Genomic DNA, 23,538 nt, shown 5'->3' with positions numbered 1-23,538 from the left:
GTAGCATTGGCTCCTACTCAATTGGCATATTTAATTTACCTATAAGTCCCTAGTAAATTGCACTAGATGTGCCCAGGACCTGTAAATTAGATGCTACTAGTGAGCCTGCAGTACTCACTGTGCCCCTCACATAAGTAGCCCCTTAACCATGTCTCAGCCCTGCTATTGCAAGGCCTGTGTGTGCAGTTTGACTGCCACTTCGACATGGCGTTTAAAACTGCTTCCTAAGCCTTAAGTTCCCATTTTATTACATATAAGTCACTCCTAAGGGAGGCCCTATGTAACCTATAGGGCAGACTGCTATGTAGCACAGCAGGACACGTACTTGAACGTTTTACATGTCCTGGTAGTGAAAAACACCCAAAGTCGTATTTCACTATTGTGAATCCTGCTCCTCTCGTAGGCCAGCATTAGAACTGCCCTTATATACCATTAAGTGGTAGATTCTGATCTGAAAGAAGAAGCCCTGTCATGTTTAGTATGACCAGAATGGTAATAGAAAATCCTGCTTACTAGTGAAGTTGGATTTAATATTACTTTTTTAGAAATGCCACTTTTAGAAAGTGGGCATTTCTCGGCACTTACTGCCATCTGTGCCTTACAGCCTGTCTCCAACTGACGTTTGGTCTGTGCTGGTTGACACCTCCCCTTATACATTCCACCCAGATAGCCATAAACACAGGACACTCAGTCACATCTGCCTTAATCTACAAACTGAATGGGTCTCCCTGGGCAGGAAGGGTGGAGCTGCTCTATCTTACATTTCAAAGGCCAGTGGCCTGCCCTCACACAAAGGACTGATAACCTCTCACAGAGATATTGGCAGACAGGACTGAGCTGAATGGGGAACTCGTGCACTTCATAACCACTTTTTGAAGTTTTCCACACTTCAAAGGTAATTTTGGATATATATACTGGGTCTGTGACCCTGCAAAATTAGACACTTCTGGATCTACAACTGGACTCTGTAAGAAGGACTGCCTGGCTGCCCAAAGGACTCTTCTGGACTGCTTTGCTGGAAGGACTGCTGCCCTGCTTGTTGCCCTGCTGCCTGCTGCCCCGTGGCTCTACTGGAAGGACTCTTCCTTCTGCACATGTGCTCTCCAAGGGCTTGGATGAAGCTTACCTCCTGTTCTGAAGTCTCAGGGCCACAAAGACTTCACCAAAGAGAAGAACATTTCCTTGCATTGGAAAATTGAAGGAACATCTGCAGAAATCAACGCAGCGCCTGCCTCACAGCTGAAAAATCACTACATCGCCACCCGGAGCGATGCAGCGCCTGCTCCTTCTCACCAGCACGTCAATGCATCATTCCTGGGCATCAAAATATCCCCGCATCACAGTGAGGAACCAAGGCTGCACTCCTGTAAATCGACACATCATCATGCAGCGTGGAAAGAAAAGACGCATCATCTGTGCCACGCCAGAAAATCTGACACAGCACCTTATTATTCAACTCTTCTCCTCCTCTGCGACCCCCCTGCATATTTATTTTTTATGCTTTCCAGGTACTGTGTGTTAAAAGGATACAATCACTGTTTTCCTAAGGATTAAGACTCATTTAAACCTTTAAAAAGTAATATCTTGACTTGTGCATATTGGATTTTTGTTGTGTTGATCTTCTTTTATTCAGAAAAATATTATCTATTTGTCTAAACTGGTGTGGAGCACTTTTTGTGGTGTTTTCACTGTGTTACTGTATGAGTTTTTGCACAAATACTTTACACAGTGCCTTCTAAGTTAAGCCTGCCTGCTCTGTGCCAAGCTACCAGAGGGTGAGCACAGGATAATTTAGGTTTCGTAATGACTTACCCTGACTAGGATTGTGGTCCCTACTTGGACAAGGGTATATATCTTTTGTCAACTAGAGACCCAATGTCTAACAAAGTGCACCTAGCATTTTGAGGTAAAACAATAGGGCTAGCGGAGATCCTTGTGGGACAACATGGAGGACAATGAGAATGTGTTATAAGGCATGGTCAGTCTTCACAAGGTGAGATTGGTTGTTCAGGTTGGAGATGAACTAGTTGTGTACTGATCCTTTGAAACCCACGTGATCTTTTAGAGTGTGTATGAGGATCACGGAGAATGAGAAGACATGAGTCCCTGTAGTCCAGGATTCTGAGTGCATCACTGGTTATTTGCAAGATGGTGGTCTCCATAGTTTGGCCATGCATAAAGCCAGATTGGAAGTGTCCATCAATTTTTTTTCTTTTATAAACTGATTAAGGTGGACACTGACACACTTTGGTTAGGAATGGGAGTCCTGAGATAGGACAATAATTGGTTAGGTCTTCATCATGGCCATTGTTTTTTAGAAGTTCGATGAGTTAACCAATTTTCAGGCAGTCAAGAAATGTTACAAGGCATAGAGACAGGTTAATGAGGCTGATCCAATGGGGTATGATAACATTATGCATCTCTTTAGCCCGGTTTGTAGGAAGGGAGTCACAAAAGAAGTTAGAAGGCTTGAGTTTGGAGATAGTGTTATGCAGCTGGGACTGGGAGAGTAGCCCAATTTTGGATGCTTTGTTTGTTAGACTATTGTAAGGATTTGTGGAAGTCATTAGAATCAAGGTTTTGATTGTTTTAATCTTGTGCGAAACACTTCATTCTTTTGCCAGGATCAGATAAAATGCCCTTGGCATAGTTACTCCTTTCACAAGTTTGAAGAGCGTTTTGAGTCTATTTTTGCCTTGATCAATCTGGAATCCTATATGGTTTAAAAGACATATTTTTTGTATGTTTGCCTAGGAGTGCAAGATTTGGCCCATGGTGTTTGGGTGTCAGGAGCACTCAGTGAGTGTGAGGCAGAGTCTCTGTCAATTAGGGTCATTAGTGTACCATGAATAATTGCTCTTGGTGCAGGCCTATGTCTGTTTGAGGAGGCAACATCATCCATGAGCACAGTAGCAGTGTGGTTGAAGAAATTAGTTGCAGAGCGTTTCTCCTTGTTTGCACTGAGATGTGGGAGAATGAGATCCAGACGCTTTTATAGCAATAGGCTGATGTTATCAGTGTCTTTAAAAATAGTTTTTTGCTGTTTAGGTGAACCAATTGTTGTCAATAGGGAAGGAAATCAATGCTTTGCTGGTGGAGTTTCATTCTCCAGTATGGTAGATCCAGGTGGCCCACCACTCTGTTAGTGAAAAAGTCACTAAATTTCGATTTTGTGGTGGCATGCATATTAGGGACATGAAATTCACTGCGGAAATAGTCATGTCACCGCATTAAAGCAAGTGTTTTCATTAATGATTTGGTCACTTGAATTACTAAAATTATAGGATCAACACACTTGGTCATGTGGAACGAGCTGTGGCATGAGTTATTCTCAAACGTATGCGCATTCTTCATTTGTCTTCCGAGTTAAGTTCTATTTTCATTTCTCAGTTTCTATTCTATGGAGAATTCATCATTGTAACAACAAGTTGAACAGAAATAAAAGGTTGGAAATATTTCAAGAATGAAGTATTGAATATTATGGAACATTGATGATTTTGTGAAATAGGCTTACCATTTTAAACCTCAGCGGAGGTGTTGGGAGTTCACAGAAGGGAGGTTGTTTCTTTGTGGGAGCCAGTTCGCAAAAGGTACCCACACAAAGGGCTTCATAACCCCCTGTAGTAAGTCTGGAGCCAGGACAGGAAGAGCAGGACCTTTGTGTGCTTCAAAGGCCTGCCTTTGAAGTCTCCCCCACTTCAAAGGCCAAACTGGATATAATCACTGGACCTCTGACATCACCAACTCAGTACACTTGTGGACCTTTGGATACTCTGCCAGGATGAAGGACTGCTATGCTGCTACAAGGACTGCCACTCTGCTGGACTGCTGCGCTTGAAGGAACTTCTGACCTGCAGTGCTGACATGGTGCCTGCTGCCCTCTTGCCTGGGGACCTGCACCTCCATCTTGCACTCAGAACCCCAGAGTGACTCCAGGGGTTAGTTTGCTGGCCCTCTGATCTGCCCCTCAGGACATAAGAGTGTCCCCACAACTCCTGGACCTATCTTCAATGAGCTCCTGACTACCCCCAATAGGTGCCTCTCAGGTCCTGGACCATTGGAAGAGGTTTTTCAGCTCGCTATGTCAAGCTTTGGGGCTTTTGGCCAGACACAAATGGGGCTATTCACTCCAGAGTCTCGCTGAGCAGCTGCAAGTTTGACTCTTCACACAGCAAGTAACACTGCTCCATGACCACTAGGCTACAGCCTGCCAATCCATGATTCCTGACTGGCTCTTTGCACCCTGCTGACCATTGCCAGTAACGCTCTACCTGCTCCCAGCGGACTTCTTCCCCATGAACTGGATTCTCGGCACGATCCTCAGTAAGGTAAAACTTCAGCTGGACTAATCTGGGACTGTATCCGACCCATGCTCCATCACAGTCCGCTTAAACTTTTGACTTTGACTCGGTCCAGCATGACCAGAGAGCCACAGTTGGTGCATTATGCTTTTAGGTGCTATATTGCAGCTTATTCTTTAAAAATCATAACTCAAGTTCTACTTACTGGATTTTTGTTGTTTTGGTCTTTGTTTAATTTATTAAATCAAGTTCTATTGTTCTAACCAGGTGTGGTATATTTGTGGTGTTTTCACTGTTTTATTTGAAGTGTTGCACAAATACTTTACACATTACCTCTTAAGTTAAACTTGACTGCTCTGTGCCAATCTACCAGAGGGTGAGCACATGTTAATTTAGGGTGTGTTTCTGACTTACGCTAACAAGGATTGTGGTTTCTGCTTGGTAAGGGTGTATACCTCTGTCAACCAGAAACCTAGTTTCTAACAATGGTGATTAGCAGTGAGGATTGCACTTGTATTTGTGTAGTGCCATTCAGTTACTTGGTGTACACTACTATTCCATACTGAAGACCAATTCAAATGCTTTTCAATTCTCCCTGATTGTCATTTTTGATTTTTTCCTAAATAATGTCTCTGTCTGGATCTACACCTGCAAAAATTTAATTAAGGCTGACCAACCTAGAGATTTGCACTGTGGCCTAGCTCAAAGATTTCTGCAAGAGAACTGGACATCCTACCAAGCGCACCACCAGGAAGGTGGAATTGCAATCGGTGCTGAGGGTCTGGGCAGAAGCCCGCTCTGCACTGGATGTAGAACCAGGAGACGATGAGGAGGTGAATTACCCCTGAGGGGGTCCCTTCAGAAGAAACACCTGTAACTGAGGTGGAAGAAATGATCTCACAATTTGAGCTTTGTGCCAGGGCAGGGTGGCAGCGTCTCTTCCTATGGCTTCTCTTCAGAGGAACTGACTGAGACGAGAGAGGACAAGGAATTCAAACTACAAAGGATAAAATTAGAAATGGATGAGAAAAGGATGCTATTAGCTCATGAGAGGAGTTTAAACAAGCTGGACATCAAGGACAACTACGCAGAGTCCAGCAGTGATGGTGGCAGCATACCTGCAGTACCTGAAGGAGCCAGAAGGGTTCACATACCCAAGGATCTGGTGCCCAGTTATGTGGTGGGAGATGACATAGATACTTGGTTTTCTGCCTGTGAGGTAGAATTTAGGGTGCAAAAGGTCAATGAGGAGCATGGGGGGCAGTCTGTGGAAACACATGCCACTGTGAGGCAAGACACACTTCTCACATTAGAGGTTGGAGAACAAATCAAGTATCTCCTAATGAAAACCACCTTGCTAGCCTAGTTTGGAGGACCCCCGAGAAGTAATGCCAAAGATTCAGGGGCAGCCAGAAGCTCCCCAACCAGTTGTGGATAGATTTTGTGGACTACTCCGGCAAGGCACTGAGTGGGTGGGTGTAGGGCTTCAAAGGTAATGATTAAGTTGGGTTGTACAATGTAATCATGGGAAAGCACATGCTTATTAATTTATTTACAGAGTTGCACCAGCACCTAGTTGCCATTAAGCTGACTTGCTCCATGAACCTTGCTGAGAAGGGGAACATCAGGCCCAGTGCCAGAGTGTCTAAGAAGGAACCTGGGAGTGAATTCAAGAAGTGTGGTTCAGGTTCCATCCACCAGAGAGAGGGTGAGGTTAAAAAATTATCCAGGCAAGTACCAGAGTAAGCAGGGAGGAAAAGGTTCCCATGCCCCATCTGAGTAACAGAGGGCTGGTTCTAGTGTGCCGGGGCCAGGGTGCCCCATTTCCAAACCCACTGCTTTGAATGCTCCCAGATGGGGCACAAGCAGAGGTACTCTGTCCACCCAAGAAACCACCCACTGGTGGGACCTTTACAGGGGGGGTCAATATGGCCTTAGGTGTATGAGGTCCCCAGGGGCAGGTCAGATTACATGCCATGACTTGATCCCCCTCGGTTGGGAGAAAGACTCAGAGGGTGAGCTGGTGATCCCTGAATGTGGGTGTCATCACTTCCACCTGGCAGAAGTGAGTGGGGTCCTCCTAATCTGAGTGCACATCTTTGCCAACCAGAAACCCAATTTCTAACATAGACCCTGCAGTTGTTCAGAAAGCATAGTATATAATCATTTAGTGCCTTCTGTCTACTGCTATATGTAGGCTGATTATGAAGGCTTCTTCCAACCAGTTTCATGACAAGATCAGGTTCAATACCCTTCTGGTGGACTACCAACCAGGCTTCAACCCATACACACAGTAGCAAAAAGAAATCAACCATCTAAGTGTATTCAAATTACACTTAGTGGCTGCCCTTGCCTTCTTGACATGCCTGACCTCTTCTCAGCTTTTAACATCCATACTCACCAACACCTGAGGCACCCCATAGCACTCTGCATGGCTTTCAGTGGAATTGTCCTACAAATATTGACATGTCTGTACGGTCTAGATGAGCTTTTCCACCTCCGAATGCATGCTTGAAACATGCAGCTTTTCCCTAGGCTCCTAATGCTCAGTGATGATTTTCAACCCGTACATGGAGCTCCTGAAGGAGGGTGGGGTGCTTTTGACTGAAAAGGCAATCTATATCCACCACCACTATGCAAAGATAGTCCAGATGTCCCTGAGAGTTACACATTGCTAACATTCAAGCATGGAGATACAAGACAACTTCCACCAGAACCCAGCCGAAACAGAGTGTATTCTGATCACTAATCGCATCTTTCAAATCTAGGTCCAGGAATGGCTCAATCCAGTGTTGCAAAATGATTTCATGCCTCTACTCATCGACAGCACCAAGACCATGAACTCTCATATTTTAAGACCTCCATCAGCTTCAGGTAATATATTATGCACAAGAAAAATTGCCTCTCTTCCACTCCCACTACTATGTGCCTCAGTCTCTCCCTCTGTCACCCCTCATGCTTCAGATGTTCACTTACCAATAACCTTGAAGATGTTTGACGAATTAAAAAAATGTTCTTCTACCTCATTTTTGGGGGTGATCCATCAAGCAGGGGCAAAGGAAAAGTGGGGATCATAAAACGTTTTCTCTATTCATTATCACGTTTTCTCTATTCATTATTTTCTTAGGGAAATTAAACAGCAATACCACAAAAACTGCTGCACATAATTACACCAAATTTGGAAGAAAGCTGAATCTTGTTCCAAAAAGTGGGCTTTTTGTGACCTGGTGTAAATCCATACAATAGTTTTGAGATATTAAGGCTCAAAATCTTTGCATATTACATGTCATAGAGGATCTGCAGGTCCAGCAGATCTGAAGATGAGATCTAATTGGCTGGCACCTAATCAACAACAACGTGGCAACAGCAATCTTAGGACTCAGTTTTTTCTGATCCCTTCATAAAGCCAATATGCACAATTTTTTATATTTTTGTGCTCCGATCCCTTGACCAAGTCAGTCTGTCTGCCTCACTTAAAATGACACCTAGGTCCCCCATTCAAACCTACCCCTGTAACCTCGCTGCCCTTGCGATGGGCACAGAGGGGAGAGGGGTTGGGCACCGAAGGGCGTGTCTGGCATGTCTGCTAGGAGTTGGGCCCAGGGTCTGGATGCAGGCCAAGCCCTGTAGCCTACCCCACGCCCCACACGGTCATAGAAGGCCCAAGTTACAGCTACTTTACGACACAAGTTATAGTTATTTAAGATAACTGCAGCTGGTGAATTTCTGTGGTTTTGTTTGTTTAAAATGGTATGTTTGTTCTAACTACCATTTTCACCAACCTATAAAGTCCCTTTAACTTTTGGTATTTTTAGTGAATATATATATATATATATATAACTTAGTGGTGTAGAGTCAGCATTTCTCCTGCACACAGGGAGCTGTCTTAAATAGCAGCCCCGGGTGTGCAGGATCAAAGTTTTCATCTCTTTCCCTGTCCACATGTTAGTGGGCAAGGAATAAGATGAATAATTGGCTTTCAGCAAGCGGGAGCATTTTTAAAGCTGTCAGCTGCACCTTAGTGCACAAGGTATAGCCACTTGAGATAACTCTAACTATAACAGGTGGATTTCTATGCTTTGGAACGTTTAAAATGTGAGCCTAACTATAATGTCCCAGTAACCTTTGTTTTTTTAAGTGCACTTCTATATTTTTTCAAATTTTTTATTCTATTTCCTAACTATAATGTCACTGTAACTTTTGGTTTTGAATTTCTATTTTTTTTTTTATGTAAAGTAATTTGCATTACTATTTATTCATCCAACCACCACTGTGCATGGTACCACAGGGCCAGGTCCTGCGGCCAACCCCTGTAACCACCCAATCCAACACTGCGCACAGCCTTTCGCCATCCACAGCAGTAGTTGGCTGCAGGTCTGCATTCCTCCTCCCTCGGCTGATCTCACACCGGGGACCCCATCCCCCAGGGCGTGCCCTAAGTATTTAATTTTTTGGGAGGGAGAGGGACCCTGCGGTCTCCCTGCCCAGGCTGATCTCAGCCTCAGGGACCCATTCCCAGGGGCCAGGCCTAAATATTAAAAAAAAATTGGGGGGTGGTGGGCTGGGTGGCCCCCCTTCCTAGGCCGATCTTGCCCTGTGGACACCATCCCCCGAGGCGTAGTCTAAATATATATTTTTAAGAGGGAATGGGGGGGTGCACAGCCCCCCTCCTCAGGTCCACAATGTATTGGAAAAGAGCCCTGGGGAGGTGGCAGTCCCTTGGACTGCAAGCGAGGCTGGGCGGCCCCCTGCACTGTTTGTGATTGTTGCCTCAAGGAGATGGCTATCCCTGGGCTGTAGGGGGCCCGGCGGCCCCTCCACATTGGTTATGCCTCTGGTACCTGGCCCATCCGGGGACCTCACAGAAACAAACGCGTGAGCTTGCATTTATTTTTTTAAAAACATTTTTGGCAGATCCACAATTCGGCTGTGATGTCCGCCAATTTTTTTTTATTTAAAATGCTTATTGGCTCGGGGGGGGTCCATTTGCAAACCTGGCACCAGAGCTAAGGGGTTAGGGTGTCCCTACCTTGGCCCCTTCAGTCTTTTTTCATCTTTTTTTCTGGGACTTGGCTGAAACCGAGTCCCAACATGGCTGCCTACACTTCCTTGTTGAAGTGTTGGCAACCAATCAGGTCTCAGCACGAGATCTGGGGGGTTTGCGAAGCCTTTGCGTCCCTATATATACAAATTTTGATTTTTTTTTCAAATTTCTCCAAATCTACTGAATGGATTTACACCAAATATCAAAGAGGGCGCTTTCTGAGCCAAGAACTACCTTTCTGCAAAATCTGGTGTAATTCCGTCCAGCGGTTTGAGCGCTATCACTGCCTGTGGAAAAATGAGTGGAAAAAACAAGTTTTGGGACCCCACCTCCCCTGAAACTTTCCAGACAACAGCTGAAGTGGGCATCATTTTTGTTTGGAAAATTTCGTGAAGATTCATCAAATGGTGCCACAGTTATTATCAAAACAAAAAATGCTTTTTCTATAGAAGCAATGTCCTAACTATAACTACCAAGGGGCGAGCGCCACTAGGTGATAGATAGATAGATAGATAGATAGATAGATAGATAGATAGATAGATAGATAGATAGATAGATAGATAGATAGATTTGAAGTAAACTATTACTTTTTGGCAGCGTAATTGTAGAAATTCAAGCAGAAGAACCATGAACGTCATAAGTATGCAGCTCTTCCAAGCTGAATGGTGTTCTTGTTGTCACTAAACCTGATATTTTATAATGGAGAGCATGCAATCCCTGGAGAGGCAATACACTCACTTCACAATGCACAAAATTACTTTGCGTTGTGATTTACAGACATCTGCAATAATGGATATTGTTTGGGGAAAGAGAAAAACTCTAGAGACAGGATGCAATATACCATAATTAACTAACGACTGATGCGCTAGATGTGTGTTATAAAACAGATTGTGTGGTCCATCACTCAACTACTTAAAATGAAGACTTACTGTCTCAGCCTGCATTGAAATGTGATTAATACATACACGAAGGCACTAAATGGCAGTGAAAATGGGCTGCGTCGTTACTGGATGGCAACCAACAATTTCTAAGAACTTATTTTTTTTATCAGAATAGGTTGCATGAAAGTAAATCAATACCAAACACTTACATTTCATAGACGAAGAGGTCTGGCCTCCACACCGACGATGTGCCGACAGAAATTTTTGAAATGTCACAAAATTGTGCTGGATCCCAAGTCAAATACTCATTTTCCCATCTCTGCAAGATAAATGTTCATATTTTCTGTCAGAACCCCTGGGTGTTGCATCTACGTTTATACTATTTTCTTGCAACTCCGGATTTGCACTTCATATTGAAGCTAACAATTTGACTAAATAGATCAATTAAATTCAATTAAATGCTGCTTTGACCTTCACAAAGAAAGGAATTATGAAGTACCTAGCATTCTAGGAAAGATACAAAGGCGTGTTTAAAAAGAAATGACAAAGCATGTAGATTTGCATTTTGCATAGTGCATTAGAAAGCCACACTGATGTATGTGAAACAGTGGACAAATAAAAACTGAGAACCTACATCGGAGGAATCAAATCATGGAAAATCAATTTTAGAAAAAGACAATTTTAAGGAAACACAAATAATTCGAAAGTGAAGTATTTTCAAGGAAAGATAATTGTAAGGAAAAGTCCAAAATTACATTAAATTTTAGCAGAATTCAGGGGTAGTGAGAGTGTTTTGGGGTTCATGGATAGGTCATGTTTAAGATTGAAATGGGTTTTTAGGGGCCAAGGGAGAGTGGAAGTTAGTGTAGAAATAGTTTTTCAGGGTTTAGGGATGGGTGAACTTTAGGGGTGGTGAGGGTTTTTTAGGATTCACGGATGAATAGAGTGTAGGGGTACTACGGGGGTTTTAGGGTTTATGGATGGGCTGGTGGTGTGTTTTAAGGTTCAGTTACGAATAAAATTTAGGGGTGGTAAAGGGTTTTAGGGGTTTAGGAATAGGTACAGTTTAACAGGTGGTGGGGGTTTTAGGGGTCAGGGATGGGTGGAGTTCAAGGGCACAAATGAATGGCTAGAGTTTATGGTGATGAGGGACTCTGAGGATTCAGGGGTGGGTGGAGCTGAGATACAGAAAGGTGTTTTTAGGGTTGAGTGATGGGTAGAGGTTAGCAGTGGTGAGGGGTTTTAATTGGTTAGGGATGGGTGGTGTTTAGGGGTGGTGATTTTTTTAAGGTTCAGGGCTGGGGGGAGACTGGATGGTGAGCAGTTTTAAGGGTTCAAGAATGGGTGGCATTTAGGGGTAGGAAGAACTTTCGGGATTCAGGGATGGATGGAGTTAATGGGGTCATGGATGGACAGAGTTTACATGAAGTGAGGGGTTTTTAGGGTTCAGTGATGAGTGAAGTTTAGGGATAGAAAAGGCTTTTAAGGTTCAAGATGGGAAGAGTTTAGATGTGATGTGTGGTTTTTAGGGGGCAGGGTTGGATGGTGTTTAGGGGTTTTGAGAGGTCGGGAACGGATGGTGTTTAGGGATGGTGAGGAGACAGTGATCTGAAAGCTTTCAAACTAATTGCTTGAAAATGGAAAAAATATATAATCCAAAGTAATGTTCCCTGAGGCAAAGTACTTAAATAAATAACTCAGATACAAATGTTTCTTAAAGTAAGCTACCATTGCATTTATAGCTTTTAAAAGAATCATGTAAAAGTCGATTTCGAAATAAAAGATGTTTGGACAGAAGGTTTGATGGGTTGATAAATGGATGGACAAACTGATGTGTGCTTCCTCTCCATTTATTGTTTGCCGTCTGCAAAAGAAAATTAAATTCTCATTGGGCATATCAGTTATCACTGAATCATTGGATTCTTCATGAAGAATTCACTTTTACTGTGTAATGATGTCATGCCGCGGGCTCCCGCGGTGTCCCCTGCTCGGGCCGCTGTGCGGGCTGCGGTCTGTCTCTCGGGTCGTGGAGCTTCCACCGGCCTTTCTCCTCAGCAGCAGTATAATTTATTGCATGCGGCGAGGTTGGAGGCCCAGGGTTGGGCATCGGGCCTCACTGAGTTCAACATGCGGCATGGATGTTCGCCGCGGGGTGTCTGCGCCCCCCACAGCCCTTCACTTACCTGATGCCCTGATCTAGGGCTCTTCCTTCCTTCTTTTTTTTCCTTTTTCCTTTTGGGGCCATTTTTTCTTCTTCCGAGCATTCTCATTTTGCTTCCCTTACCTCGGCCAGAGCAGGACCTACAAGAACCGAGGTCGCACCTCAACTCCATCTGACCAGGGTGGTAAGTGGAAGGAATACCGTGACAGATTGCAACGCCCACAACCCCAGATTTGGTCAAGGATCTTGGAAGACTCTTTGACAGTAGTTGAGGGGATGAGCCAATCGTTACTTCTGACTATTCAACAACAAGCTTAGGAGCTACAACAGCTACAAACTGAAAATGCTTCTTTACGACAAGCCCTGCTCTCCAGAACCAATGATGTCTCCACCATCTCTGAACTACTCCTCGTTTTACTGGGGATCCCAACAAATTACGAGAATTTCTTGATGCCCTAATGGTTTATTTTGTGTTTTGACCTTCGCAATTTGGGCAAGATAAGACTAAGGTAGGATACCTGATCAGTGTCCTGTCTGTTCCAGCCTTAGCTTGGGTGACTCCTTTGGTAGCCACAAATGATTCCTGGCTGTCTGACTACACGTCCTTTGTTGCTGCTTTTAAGCAACTGTTTGAACGTCCTGGACTTGAGTCTTCCGCAGAAGAAGCCCTATGTGACATCCAACAGGGTAGCCAAGACGTCTTACAATATATCACACGTTTCAGGCACTTGGCAGCTGAAACCACTTGGGTAGGACGCACCCTTGTTACCCTTTTTTGAAGAGGTCTTCGGGATGAAATAAAGGATGAACTAGTGCACTCCTTTAGAGTGGAAGACATGAAAGGTTTAATGGACTTAGCACTCTCCATAGAATATCGCCTTAATGAATATAGGATGAAGAAGAGAAAGAGTCGTGTAACATAACGTTCAGGAACCTTACGTACAATCGCTCACCGTACCTAACAAAGCCCATCTAAATATATAGGAACTATCGAAGAGGGACCTATGCAAATCGACACATCCCGTGGACCTTTAACTATTAGTGAACATGAAACCAGATGACGGAAAGGACTGTCTCTTTACTGTGGTGCTTCTGGTCATTTTATGCGTACATGCCCCATTCGTCCTTCAAAGTCTTTGGGAAACGCCAAATCCCGTCCTCTGTGGAAGGAGGGGACGGGATGTCCTGAGATGCCTTCTATTTGTTCTTCCAAAGAAGAAATAACATCCCTCTTCCTTTTGCCTATTACATTGCAGTTACCTGATAGCTGGGAAGAAAGAGCATTAGCATTGTTGGACTGTGAAGCCAGTGGAATATACCTAGATGAGACATGGGTTAAGGAAAATCAAATCCCTTGGATACCTTAAGACATACCGGAGCAGGTTCATACAGTTGATGGATCCCTTCTAGCTTCAGGACCTCTCACAAATACTATTCCTACCTTATGTTTACAATTTGAGAAACATCAGGAATATGTCTCGTTTGATCTGATTTCTTCACCGAATCACTTAATAATTCTAGGTATACCTTGGCTAACATGACACAATCCCCATATTAACTGGGAAACCAGAACTATCTTGCTTTCTTCCCAATTCTGTTAACATCATTGCTTTTTATCAGGAACTTTCTGGTCAACAAAGAGCATGCATTTGACACAGAGAGAACTGGGTTGTTCCATCAACTCTATCCAAGGGGTACCCAGTCATTACCTGGAGTATGCAGACGTGTTTCAGAAACCCGAAAGACCAGTGTTACCACCACATAGAGAATAGGATTGTGCCATTTCCTTAGAAACTGGTACCGTAGTACCCTTTGGGAGAATGTATTCACTTACTGATCCTGAAAAAAGATACTCAAGAAATATCTGGAAGAAAACTTACAGAGCGGGTTGATTGCTCCTTCTTCTTCACCTGCTGGGGGTCCTCTTTTTTTGTGGCAAAGAAGACGATGGATCTACACCCCTGTATAGACTTTCACAGGCTCAATAAATTCACCGTAAGAGGAGTAAAGAAATTTACCAAGTTGGATCTTAGGGTAGCATACCATCTTCTACGAATAAAAGAAGGTGATGAATGGAAGACAGCCTTCCAAACCTCATTTGGTCATTATGAATATCATGTAATGCCTTTTGGTCTAACAAACGCCCCCTCTATTTTTCCAAGGTTTATGGACTCAGTGTTTTCTGACCTTTTGAACCAAACCATGGTTATATACCTAGATGATATCTTAAGATATTCCATTCATCCAGAACATCATACTATGCATGTGCTTCAAGATCTAGAAAAACTTCGGCAACACCAAATATTTTGCAAACCAGAGAAATGTGAATTCAACAAAACTGAGGTGAAATATTTGGGGTTCCAAATCAACCAAGTGGGTATTGCCATGGACTCAGACAAAGTTCAAGCCATTCTAGATTGGACCCCCTCTCTTCTATCAAAGAACCCAGTGTTTTCTAGGATTAGCCAACTTTTATTGTCAATGCATAGCAGATTTCGCCCAGCAAACTAGTCATATCACACAAACTCTGAAGAAAGAGAGTCTGCGTAACGGTTTCTGTTGGACAGAGGACACAGAAACAGCATTTCAAGGACTAAAGCATGCCTTCACGCAGGCTCCTATTTTACAACACCCTGATACCATCAAGTAATGTATAGTTAACACTGATACTTCAGAGAGAGCAATAGGGGCTGCACTAATTACAAGAACAGAGCGATGATGGATCAGAACATCCATTTTTTTATCTGTCCCACATATTATCTGATTTAGAAGGTAATTAACTGTTTTGGAAAGAGAGCTGCTTGCCTTAAAGACAGCCTGTAATGAATGGAGACAGTTCCTCATGGTTCCATGGAAACCTTTGAAGTTAGATCAGATCATCGAAACTTACAGTGTCTATGTAATTTTCAATGCCGGAACAGTGGTCAAGCCCAATGGTCCCTCTTTTTTAGTCAATTTGACTTTTACATAACTTACATCACTGGTTATCAAAATATTTTGGCATACGCCTTGTCACGACGTAATCCTGAAAGCACTGATCCTCCTACACAAAACATAATTGAATCAGATAAAATTATTGATTAGTAGAATCCTTTCTTGAAAAGGTGTAGTCTGAGTACTTAACCCTTTCTAGAGTTGAAATGAGTAACTTACGTCCAAATCTACATAAAGTTAAAGGATACTACTATCATAAGGATGCATTGTTCCTTCCTACTAAGATGGTTCAAACAGAAGCACTACAGATGTGTATGATTCTCTGATCGCTGGTCACCGCGGTATTAAAGCCACCCAAGAACTACTTCTTCGCTCTTTTTGGTGGCCCACGCTTAAAACAGACACTGAAAGCTATGTGGCTTCTTGTCCCATTTGTGCACAAACCAAGATACCTCATACCAAACCAGCAGGACTGCTTCGGCCCTTATCCATTCCACCAGCTCCTAGGCTTACTGTATCAACCAATTTTATGTGTCCATTACCTCCCTCAGATGGAAATCAAGTAGTAATGGTTACAGTTGATTATTTTACAAAAATGGCCCATTTTAAGCAATTAAAGGAGGTGCCCACTGCGAAAGAATTGAGTCAACTCTTTATACAAGATGTCTTTCACCTTCACGGTCTCCCTCAAGTCAATGTTTCAGACCGCAGCCCCCAATACATTTCACGCTTTTGGAAGAATTTTTGCAAAACACTACACATACATGTGGCCTTGTCATGTGGTTTTCATCCACAAACTAATGTCCAAAGCAACGCCTAAACCAAGGGCTTGAACAATATTTACGCTGTTTTTGAATGCTACTCAGAGCAATTGGTCTACATACTTACCACTAGCCAAATTCTTATATAACAACGCAGTACATAGTGCTTCAAAGGTCACTACTTTTTTTTCTTCTTACGGCTTGCATCCTAAATCTTTTCCTGTTACTATCAGGGAATCATCTACACTGCCTATTATCACATCATTTGCTCAATGACTACGTAGAATCCAACGTATTATACGTTCCAATCTGATAGCTACCAAACTACAAATGAAAAAGATTGCTGATAAGAAATGATGTGCTGCCCTGTCTTATCAAATCAGAGACAAGGTCTGGCTTTCCTCCAAATTTTTACCTCTCCGTCTGTTACAAAATAAATTCAAACCCTGGTACCATGGACCATTCCTGATCCTTCAAGAAGTCAATCCAGTGTTATTTTGTCTTTGTTTACCGCGAACTTGGAAGAAACATCCTGTGTTTCATGTGTCTCAGTTGAAGCCCTATGTACCCAATCCTTTTCACAGACAATTCTCTTATCCCCCTCCTCAGTTGGTTGATGATGTGCCTGAATACGAGGTCCAGGAGATATGTGACTCTCGGATTTTCCAAGGACTTCTCCCGTTTCTCATTCACTGGAAAGGCTATCCTCTTACCGAATGGTCTTGGGAAGATGATTCTTCTGTTCACACTCCCCTCTTGGTCTGTCGCTTTTTCTGTCATTTTCCAGGCAAACCCAGTGCTTTGGGGGGGGACCTACTGTCAAGCCACGGGCTCCTCCAGCGTCCTCTGCTCAGACCATGGAGAGGACTGTGGTTCGTCTTTCGGGTCGTGGAGCTTGCTGTGGCCTTTCTCCTCGACCGCAGTAAAATGTATTGCCTTCGGCGAGGTCGGAGGCCCAGGGTTGGGCGATGGTCCTCGCCGCATTCAATGTGTAGCATGGATGTTCGCCGCGGGGTGTCTGCCCCCCCCATGGCCCTTCACTTTTTTTCCTTTTTCCATGTGGGGCCATTTTTTCTTCTTCCCAGCATTCTCATTTTGCTTCCCTGCATGCATCTGTTTCCTTTTCTACAATTGTGCCTTTTTCTGCCTTGTTCTATAGCTCTTTCCCCAATCTAAGATGGCGTTCTTGCTTCTTCCTGCATGTCACTTCCTGTTAAGGGGTATATAAGGGGTCAGATTCTTGTTCTCTTTGAGTTGCAACACTTCCCTTGGTGGTGATCACGCTCTGGCTGTTTTTTTCGTGCTTCCAGTTTTTGTTCATGCTTTTCAGCTTTTCCTGTTTTTCTTTCCTGGCGTTGGAGTTCTGACTTTTGACGTGTCCTTTTTCTGTTCCAGGGAATTCCAGTCTTAGAGGTTTTTTTCCCTTAAGGGTTTTGCCTCTGGGACTCCTTCTGGAGGGCACAGACTGTTGTGGCTTGCCAGCAGCACCATGGCTACTGGAAGGGGTCGCCCTTACCTCAGCCAGAGCAGGACCTACAAGAACCGAGGTTACACCTCAAACTCCATCTAACCAGGGCTGTAAGAGGAAAGTATACCATGACAAATTAATTACATCAGTCACTAGGCCCCTTTAATCCTTCCCTTATTCAGCAGGATCAACTGTGGGTAATAATAATAAGAGAAATGTGGGGTGTGGCCAAACCGGCCGTCATGGTGGACACAAGTTGAAATCGCTCCATCTCCTTGCAGCATGATCTATTACAATCCATGTCTCTGGCCCAGTGAGCTACACTACTATCCACCCAGAGATGCAGGCGCACCCCAGGGCACTGTGTTGGGCCCTCCTGAGTCCGCTTATCATTGTGGATTACACAACAGATGGCACTGACACCGGCAGTGCCGGCAAGGCCTCTTATCACCCACAAGGTAAACGGTCACTCTACCCTCTACAAACAATACCCTGCTCCTTTGGCACACCTGTTTCACCCACAAGCCTCACCTCAACCAATGGGGTCGCTGCCCTTACTTCCAGCAGCCTATACCATCTGAAGTGGCCTTTGAGTGAGTCCGCTCCACTTATGCTCGCTCCACTGGTGGCCAGTGTATTGTGAGGAGGAGCGCCAGGGCTGCAAAATGGGTATGCACTTTGTGTCCCTTCCTGCGCCTGAAGATGCCTAGGGCACATGCTTCCCATGTTTGCAGATCCATTAGCTCCCTCTTGTAAAGTAGTGTGTATTGAGTGCTAGAATCCACGTAAAGATGTAAAGCAGTGCATGCCCAGAGGATATGTTTAAAGTATGCATCTGAGGCAGAGGAGTTGCAAAATCAAAGAGTAAGGTATGTTGCACCCTGTGTAACAAGTAGTGCAAAATGTCGGGCCCAGGAGACTGCGGGGTAAAACTGGACCATCCCACAGGAGTTGAGTGTTTAAGGGCTCAGCAGGTCCCTCTGCACCAAAAGGGGAGAGCCGCCAAGCCCTGCAGCAGTGTCAATAAGTTGAGAGAGACCCGTAGTTAGTAGCAGATGCTGTGAGTGCACACGTGGGGCATCAAGAGGAGCACACAGATACTTAATGTTTGTCAATGTAAACATGCATGTGGAGAATATTAGCTGCTGAACAGTTAAACCATATTGTCTGCCGTCTGCTGGGTCACCAGTGGAGGCAGCTGCGAATCCTGGTGGGTGACATCAACTGCAACGGAGTCATCTTCAGATGTGAACATGTGTGGGCTGGACTCCTCACCTGTAGATGCCATTACAGAACTCAGGTTGGCTGCTGCCTTGAAAGCCTTTTTCCAATCCCTGAGGTTCAGAGAAGTGGGTCGGTGGGTATTGGCCGATCTCACTTTGCCTTCTCAGTGCCATCTGGGGCACTACGGGCAGGGAGGGAGCTGCTAGTGCTAGGTACTGTTCTGTACAACTGTACTGACCTACCCAGTCCTAGGCCTCCCTGAGGTCTGTGAAAAATGTAGTTGCATCACTGAAGATGATCTTCAGGTGCGCCAGGTATAATAGTGAATATTAGACCCCTAGCTGCCGGAGGCGGTGCTTGACTCCCAGGAATGTGGTTTGCCTTTATTATACTGAACGAGTGTAGTCTGGGAAGAAAATGTCGATTTTATTCTTAATGTGTATTGGGCCAGCCAGCCTGGCCACTCAAAGGATGGTATCTCGATCTCAGTAGTGAAAGAGCTTGGTCAGCATGGGGTGGGGTGGCGAGCTGAGACTCCTTGGGCCCTCTCTAGCGTGTAAAATGTAGTGAGGGGTGAATGTCTTAAACCAGCCCTTCAGGTAGGAGATAGGTTCCTGACCTTCAGCTCCCTCCTGTTGGCCTAAGATCTGGATATTGCTCTTTGGAGAATACCCTTCTGCATCTTCTGCCTTGTTTTCGAGCTGAAGAGGAAGCGCTCCGCTATGAGGAGGCCCAGGGCCTTTAAAGACACCCTATCTCCCTTTAATGGGCCTCCTTACTAACAGACTCCCAACAGAAAGTAAGCAGTGACAACATGTCCCCATGAGACCATCCACTTTCACCTTGTAGCACCCTGCAACCCCACAGCTCATTGCCAAATCAACACCTCCTGCATACTATTTACACCTGCACCCTTTTTGTCTCTCCCGACCCCTATTTTGTCTCAATTGCATGACCCAGCAATAAGCGTCTAACCCTGAGCTATACCACTGTCTCATATATAGTACTACACCATACCCTGCATCTCTCCTGCAACAGAGACTTGCTCGGTGCCAATGCCCTGTCACTATTACCGTCTCCCCTTCCCAGTAATACAGTTCTTACCCCAGTTATTTACTTTCAAATGCAGCGCACATAATCCCCATCAACTCATTGAACAATACACTACGCCCGACACATGATCACACGGCCGTACAAACAAGTCTTGGAGCATTGTTAGATGCTTATACTTTGCTTGCATTATGTTGTATGCTGTGCCATTTTGTCTACATCTTTTCATCCCTAATGCTCTATATCAGTGGTTCCCAACCTTTTGACTTCTGTGGATCCCCACTTTATCATTACTTGATCCCCCACTGAGTCATTAGTAAAAGCTGTCAACCAAGTCTGCTAATATTATTTAATTTTCTAAGCAGTCGCAGACCCCCTGAGGAGGCTTTGCGGACCCCCAGGGGTTCCGGGACCACAGGTTGGGAACAACTGCTCTATTTTGTTACGAAAACCCAATAACAAGATGTTTCAAACAACACGTATGTCTACGTCACAGGAACACATAGTGATCAGAGCAATGCATTCTGAGGTGTAGATAACTGTGGTCATTCATGATAAAGGAAACAAATATCAAACACAAAAAAGTTGCCCAGCATTGAAGTAGGACTAGGTGCCATGGTAACGCAAAAGCACCTTTATCAGTGTTAGTGTGAATCACTTGCTTTGCGCATTGCACATTCTTACAGAACTGATCTCCAAATAATTGTATATTTCGAAAATGCTCCTACTTACGATAGCAAGCCAGCCAAATGTTTTAAGGGTTTGAAATTTCATGTCCTGAAAGGAAAATAAGAATTTATACACCTTAGAAAATACAGATCAGAAAAAATATGCAAGTTTCGTTTTGATGACATTTGGTGTCAAAATTGTTGTACATTATCTAATTTACTATAATTTGACTCATTCAATAATAAATGCAATGGAAAGGATATTAGTGAAATTAACTGTAAGACATTGAAAGAAATTTCTCGTAAGCAAGAGTAAGAATATTATTATGACTAAAAACCTTTTAAAATTGATTACACTTAGTACCTAAAAGTACCCAAGGGCATTTATTGATTTCTACAAGCAGAAAAACAAAAATTCCCTGAACTCCATCTATAAGGGGGTAATTCAATCTGTCAATCAATCACAGTAGTTGTGTGGTTACTGTTCTAAAAGGCAACATTCATGAATTTGACTTCTAAACGTGTGTATCTATATGTATATATATACATATATATATATATATATCACTTAAAAAAAACAAAGGTTACTGGGACGTTATAGTTAGGTTATGAATTTACCCGCACAAAACCATAGAAATACAGCAGTTTTAGTTGACGCTATTTGTAACCATATTTCACGCCCTAAGGTAACTATACCTCGGGCCCATGCATGCAGTTTTTTCTTCAATAATTGTACTGCTAAAGTTTCATTGATATTTTTATTGACGTTATAAAAGTTGTCATGAGTGCTATAAATCTGTGGTAATTAGCATTGCATGGTCCTGCAGCCAACCACCTATAACAACCCAACCACACATGCATAAGTCTCTGAGTGGATGTGTGAGTGTGTTCATGAGTACCGGAGTGGGTCTTTCAGTGGGTGCATGGGTCTCTGAATGGGTCTGTGAGTGGGTGTATGAGTCTCTAAGTGAATGTGTGGGGGGATGCATGACTGGTTAGGTCTGTGAGCGTTTGCCTCTTTCTGTTAAGTTCTGACCTTTATTTTGCCTCTCTCTGTCAATTTTTAGCCTTTATTTTGCCTTTTGCTGCAGGTTTCTGACCTTTATTCTGCCTCTTTCTGATTGTTGCTCACCTTTATTTTGCCGCCTTCTGCTTAATTCTGACTGAATTTTGTCTCTTTCTGCTCATTTCTCACCTTTATTTTGCCGCCTGCTGCTGGTTTCTGACCACTATTTTGCCTCTTTCTGCTTGTTTCTGACCTTTAGCCTGCCTCTTTCTGCTCGTTGGTGACCTTTATTTTGGCTCTTTCTGCTCGCTTCTCACCTTTATATTGCCACTTTCAGACTGTTGCTGACAATTTATTCTGCCTCTTTCGGCTCATTTCTCACCTTTATTTTGCCTATTGCTGCTGGTGTCTGACCTCTATTTTGCCTTTTTTTACATGTTTCTGCCCTTTATTCTGTCCATTTCTGGCTTTTATTTTGGCTCTTTCTGCTTGTTTCGGACCCTTTATTCTGCCTCTTCCTGCTAGTTTCTGACCCTTATTCTGCCTCTTGCTGCTCGTTTCTGACCTTTACTTTGCCTCTTTCTGCCCATTCCTGACCTTTATTCTGCCTCTTTCTGCTCATTTCTCACCTTTATTATTCCACTTTCTGCTTGTTGATCTTCATTCTTCCTCTCTCTGCTCATTTCTAAACTTTACTCTGACTCTTTCTGCTCATTTCTCACCTTTATCTTGACACTTTCTGCCTGCTGCTGACAATTTATTCTGCCTCTTTCTGCTCGTTTCTGACCTTTATTCTGCCTCTTCCTGCTCATTTTTCACCTTTATTTTACCTCTTATTGCTGTTTGCTGACCTTTATTTTGCCTCTTTTTGCTTGTTGCTGACCTTTATTCTGCCTCTTTCTGCTCTTTATTCCGCCTCTTTCTGCTCGTTTTTCACCTTTAATTTGCCTCTTTCTGCTCTTCACTGACCTTTATTTTTCCTCTTGCTGCTTGTTGCTGTCCTTTATTCTGCCTCTTTCTGCTCTTTACTCTGCCAAGCAGGTCCCACTGTCAAAAAACTGAGCTTTCATCTTTGTCCCCTGCACGCCTGTATGCGTGTAGGGAACAGAGATGAAAGGATTGCTGCAGCAACCACTGAGCTGCTACTTAAAGCAGCTCATTGAGTGCTAAAGCAATGGGACTGTGGGGGAGGCTTTGAGGTGGGCCATAAAGGGCTAAAAATAATTGTGAAAAAATAAAAAAGCAAATAACTCAGTGGGAAGGTCACAGATCTTCACATTGAGCTGTGAGGGTTCAAGTCCAGTCTGACTCATTTTCCTCATTTTTCTTTCAACTACAAATGTTAAAGGGTCATACTAAAATATGATCTCACTGTTTTTAATTGACAAATCATTTTTTTAAACGTGTGCATAAATATGTAAGTCTAAATATCTCATCCATCAAAGCCTAAAAAACTATCTAGCTCCCTCTCTCTCTGTCTCTCTCTCTCTCTTTTAATCTCTTTCTCCCACTCACACCCCCACTCAGACCCTTATGCACCCAGTCACAGACCTACTCAGACACTCATGCACCCATTCACAGACCCACTCAGACCCTCGTGCACCCACTCACAGCCCCACTCACACTTTCACACACCCACTCACAGACCTACCCAGACACTCACGCACCCACTCATAGACCCACTCAGACTCTCACACACCCACTCACACACCCACTGACACCCTCATGCACCAACTCACAGACCTGCGGGGACACTAACGCACTCACTAAGACACTGATGCACGCACTCTCACACCCAGATAGAGACTTTCAGAGCCACTCTCACCCCCAGATCCACCTTCTTACACCTATTCTCACACCCAAAGAGATAGGCTGCCCCCAACTCCCACCACTCACGGAGTGGGGTTGGCCGCAGGGACTGGCTGCAGGCAGTGACTGACTGCTGCCTGCGCGGCGGTGGTTGGATTAACGTATAGTGATGAAAATGACTATATGTTAAAAAAAAACATAGAAGTTCACAAAAAAAAACAGGTTATAAGG

General features: G+C 43.8%; 1 protein-coding gene across 1 annotated transcript in view; it reads right to left on the bottom strand.

Moving 5' to 3' along the window:
- LOC138268065 (5-hydroxytryptamine receptor 3A-like) overlaps window positions 1–23,538 on the bottom strand; it is a 287,520-nt gene that overhangs the window by 192,498 nt on the left and 71,484 nt on the right. The window contains exons 3-4 of the mRNA XM_069217426.1: window positions 20,557–20,601; window positions 10,436–10,545 (exon numbers count right to left, since the gene is read on the bottom strand). Of these exons, the coding sequence (XP_069073527.1) occupies window positions 10,436–10,545; window positions 20,557–20,601 (155 nt within the window). The remainder of the gene's footprint in view (window positions 1–10,435; window positions 10,546–20,556; window positions 20,602–23,538) is intronic.

This window comes from Pleurodeles waltl, chromosome 12 (genome assembly GCF_031143425.1).
Source record: "Pleurodeles waltl isolate 20211129_DDA chromosome 12, aPleWal1.hap1.20221129, whole genome shotgun sequence".
Taxonomy (NCBI): domain Eukaryota; kingdom Metazoa; phylum Chordata; class Amphibia; order Caudata; family Salamandridae; genus Pleurodeles; species Pleurodeles waltl.
Note: the sequence above shows the minus strand (reverse complement) of the source record. Positions and strands in the feature narration are given on the sequence as shown.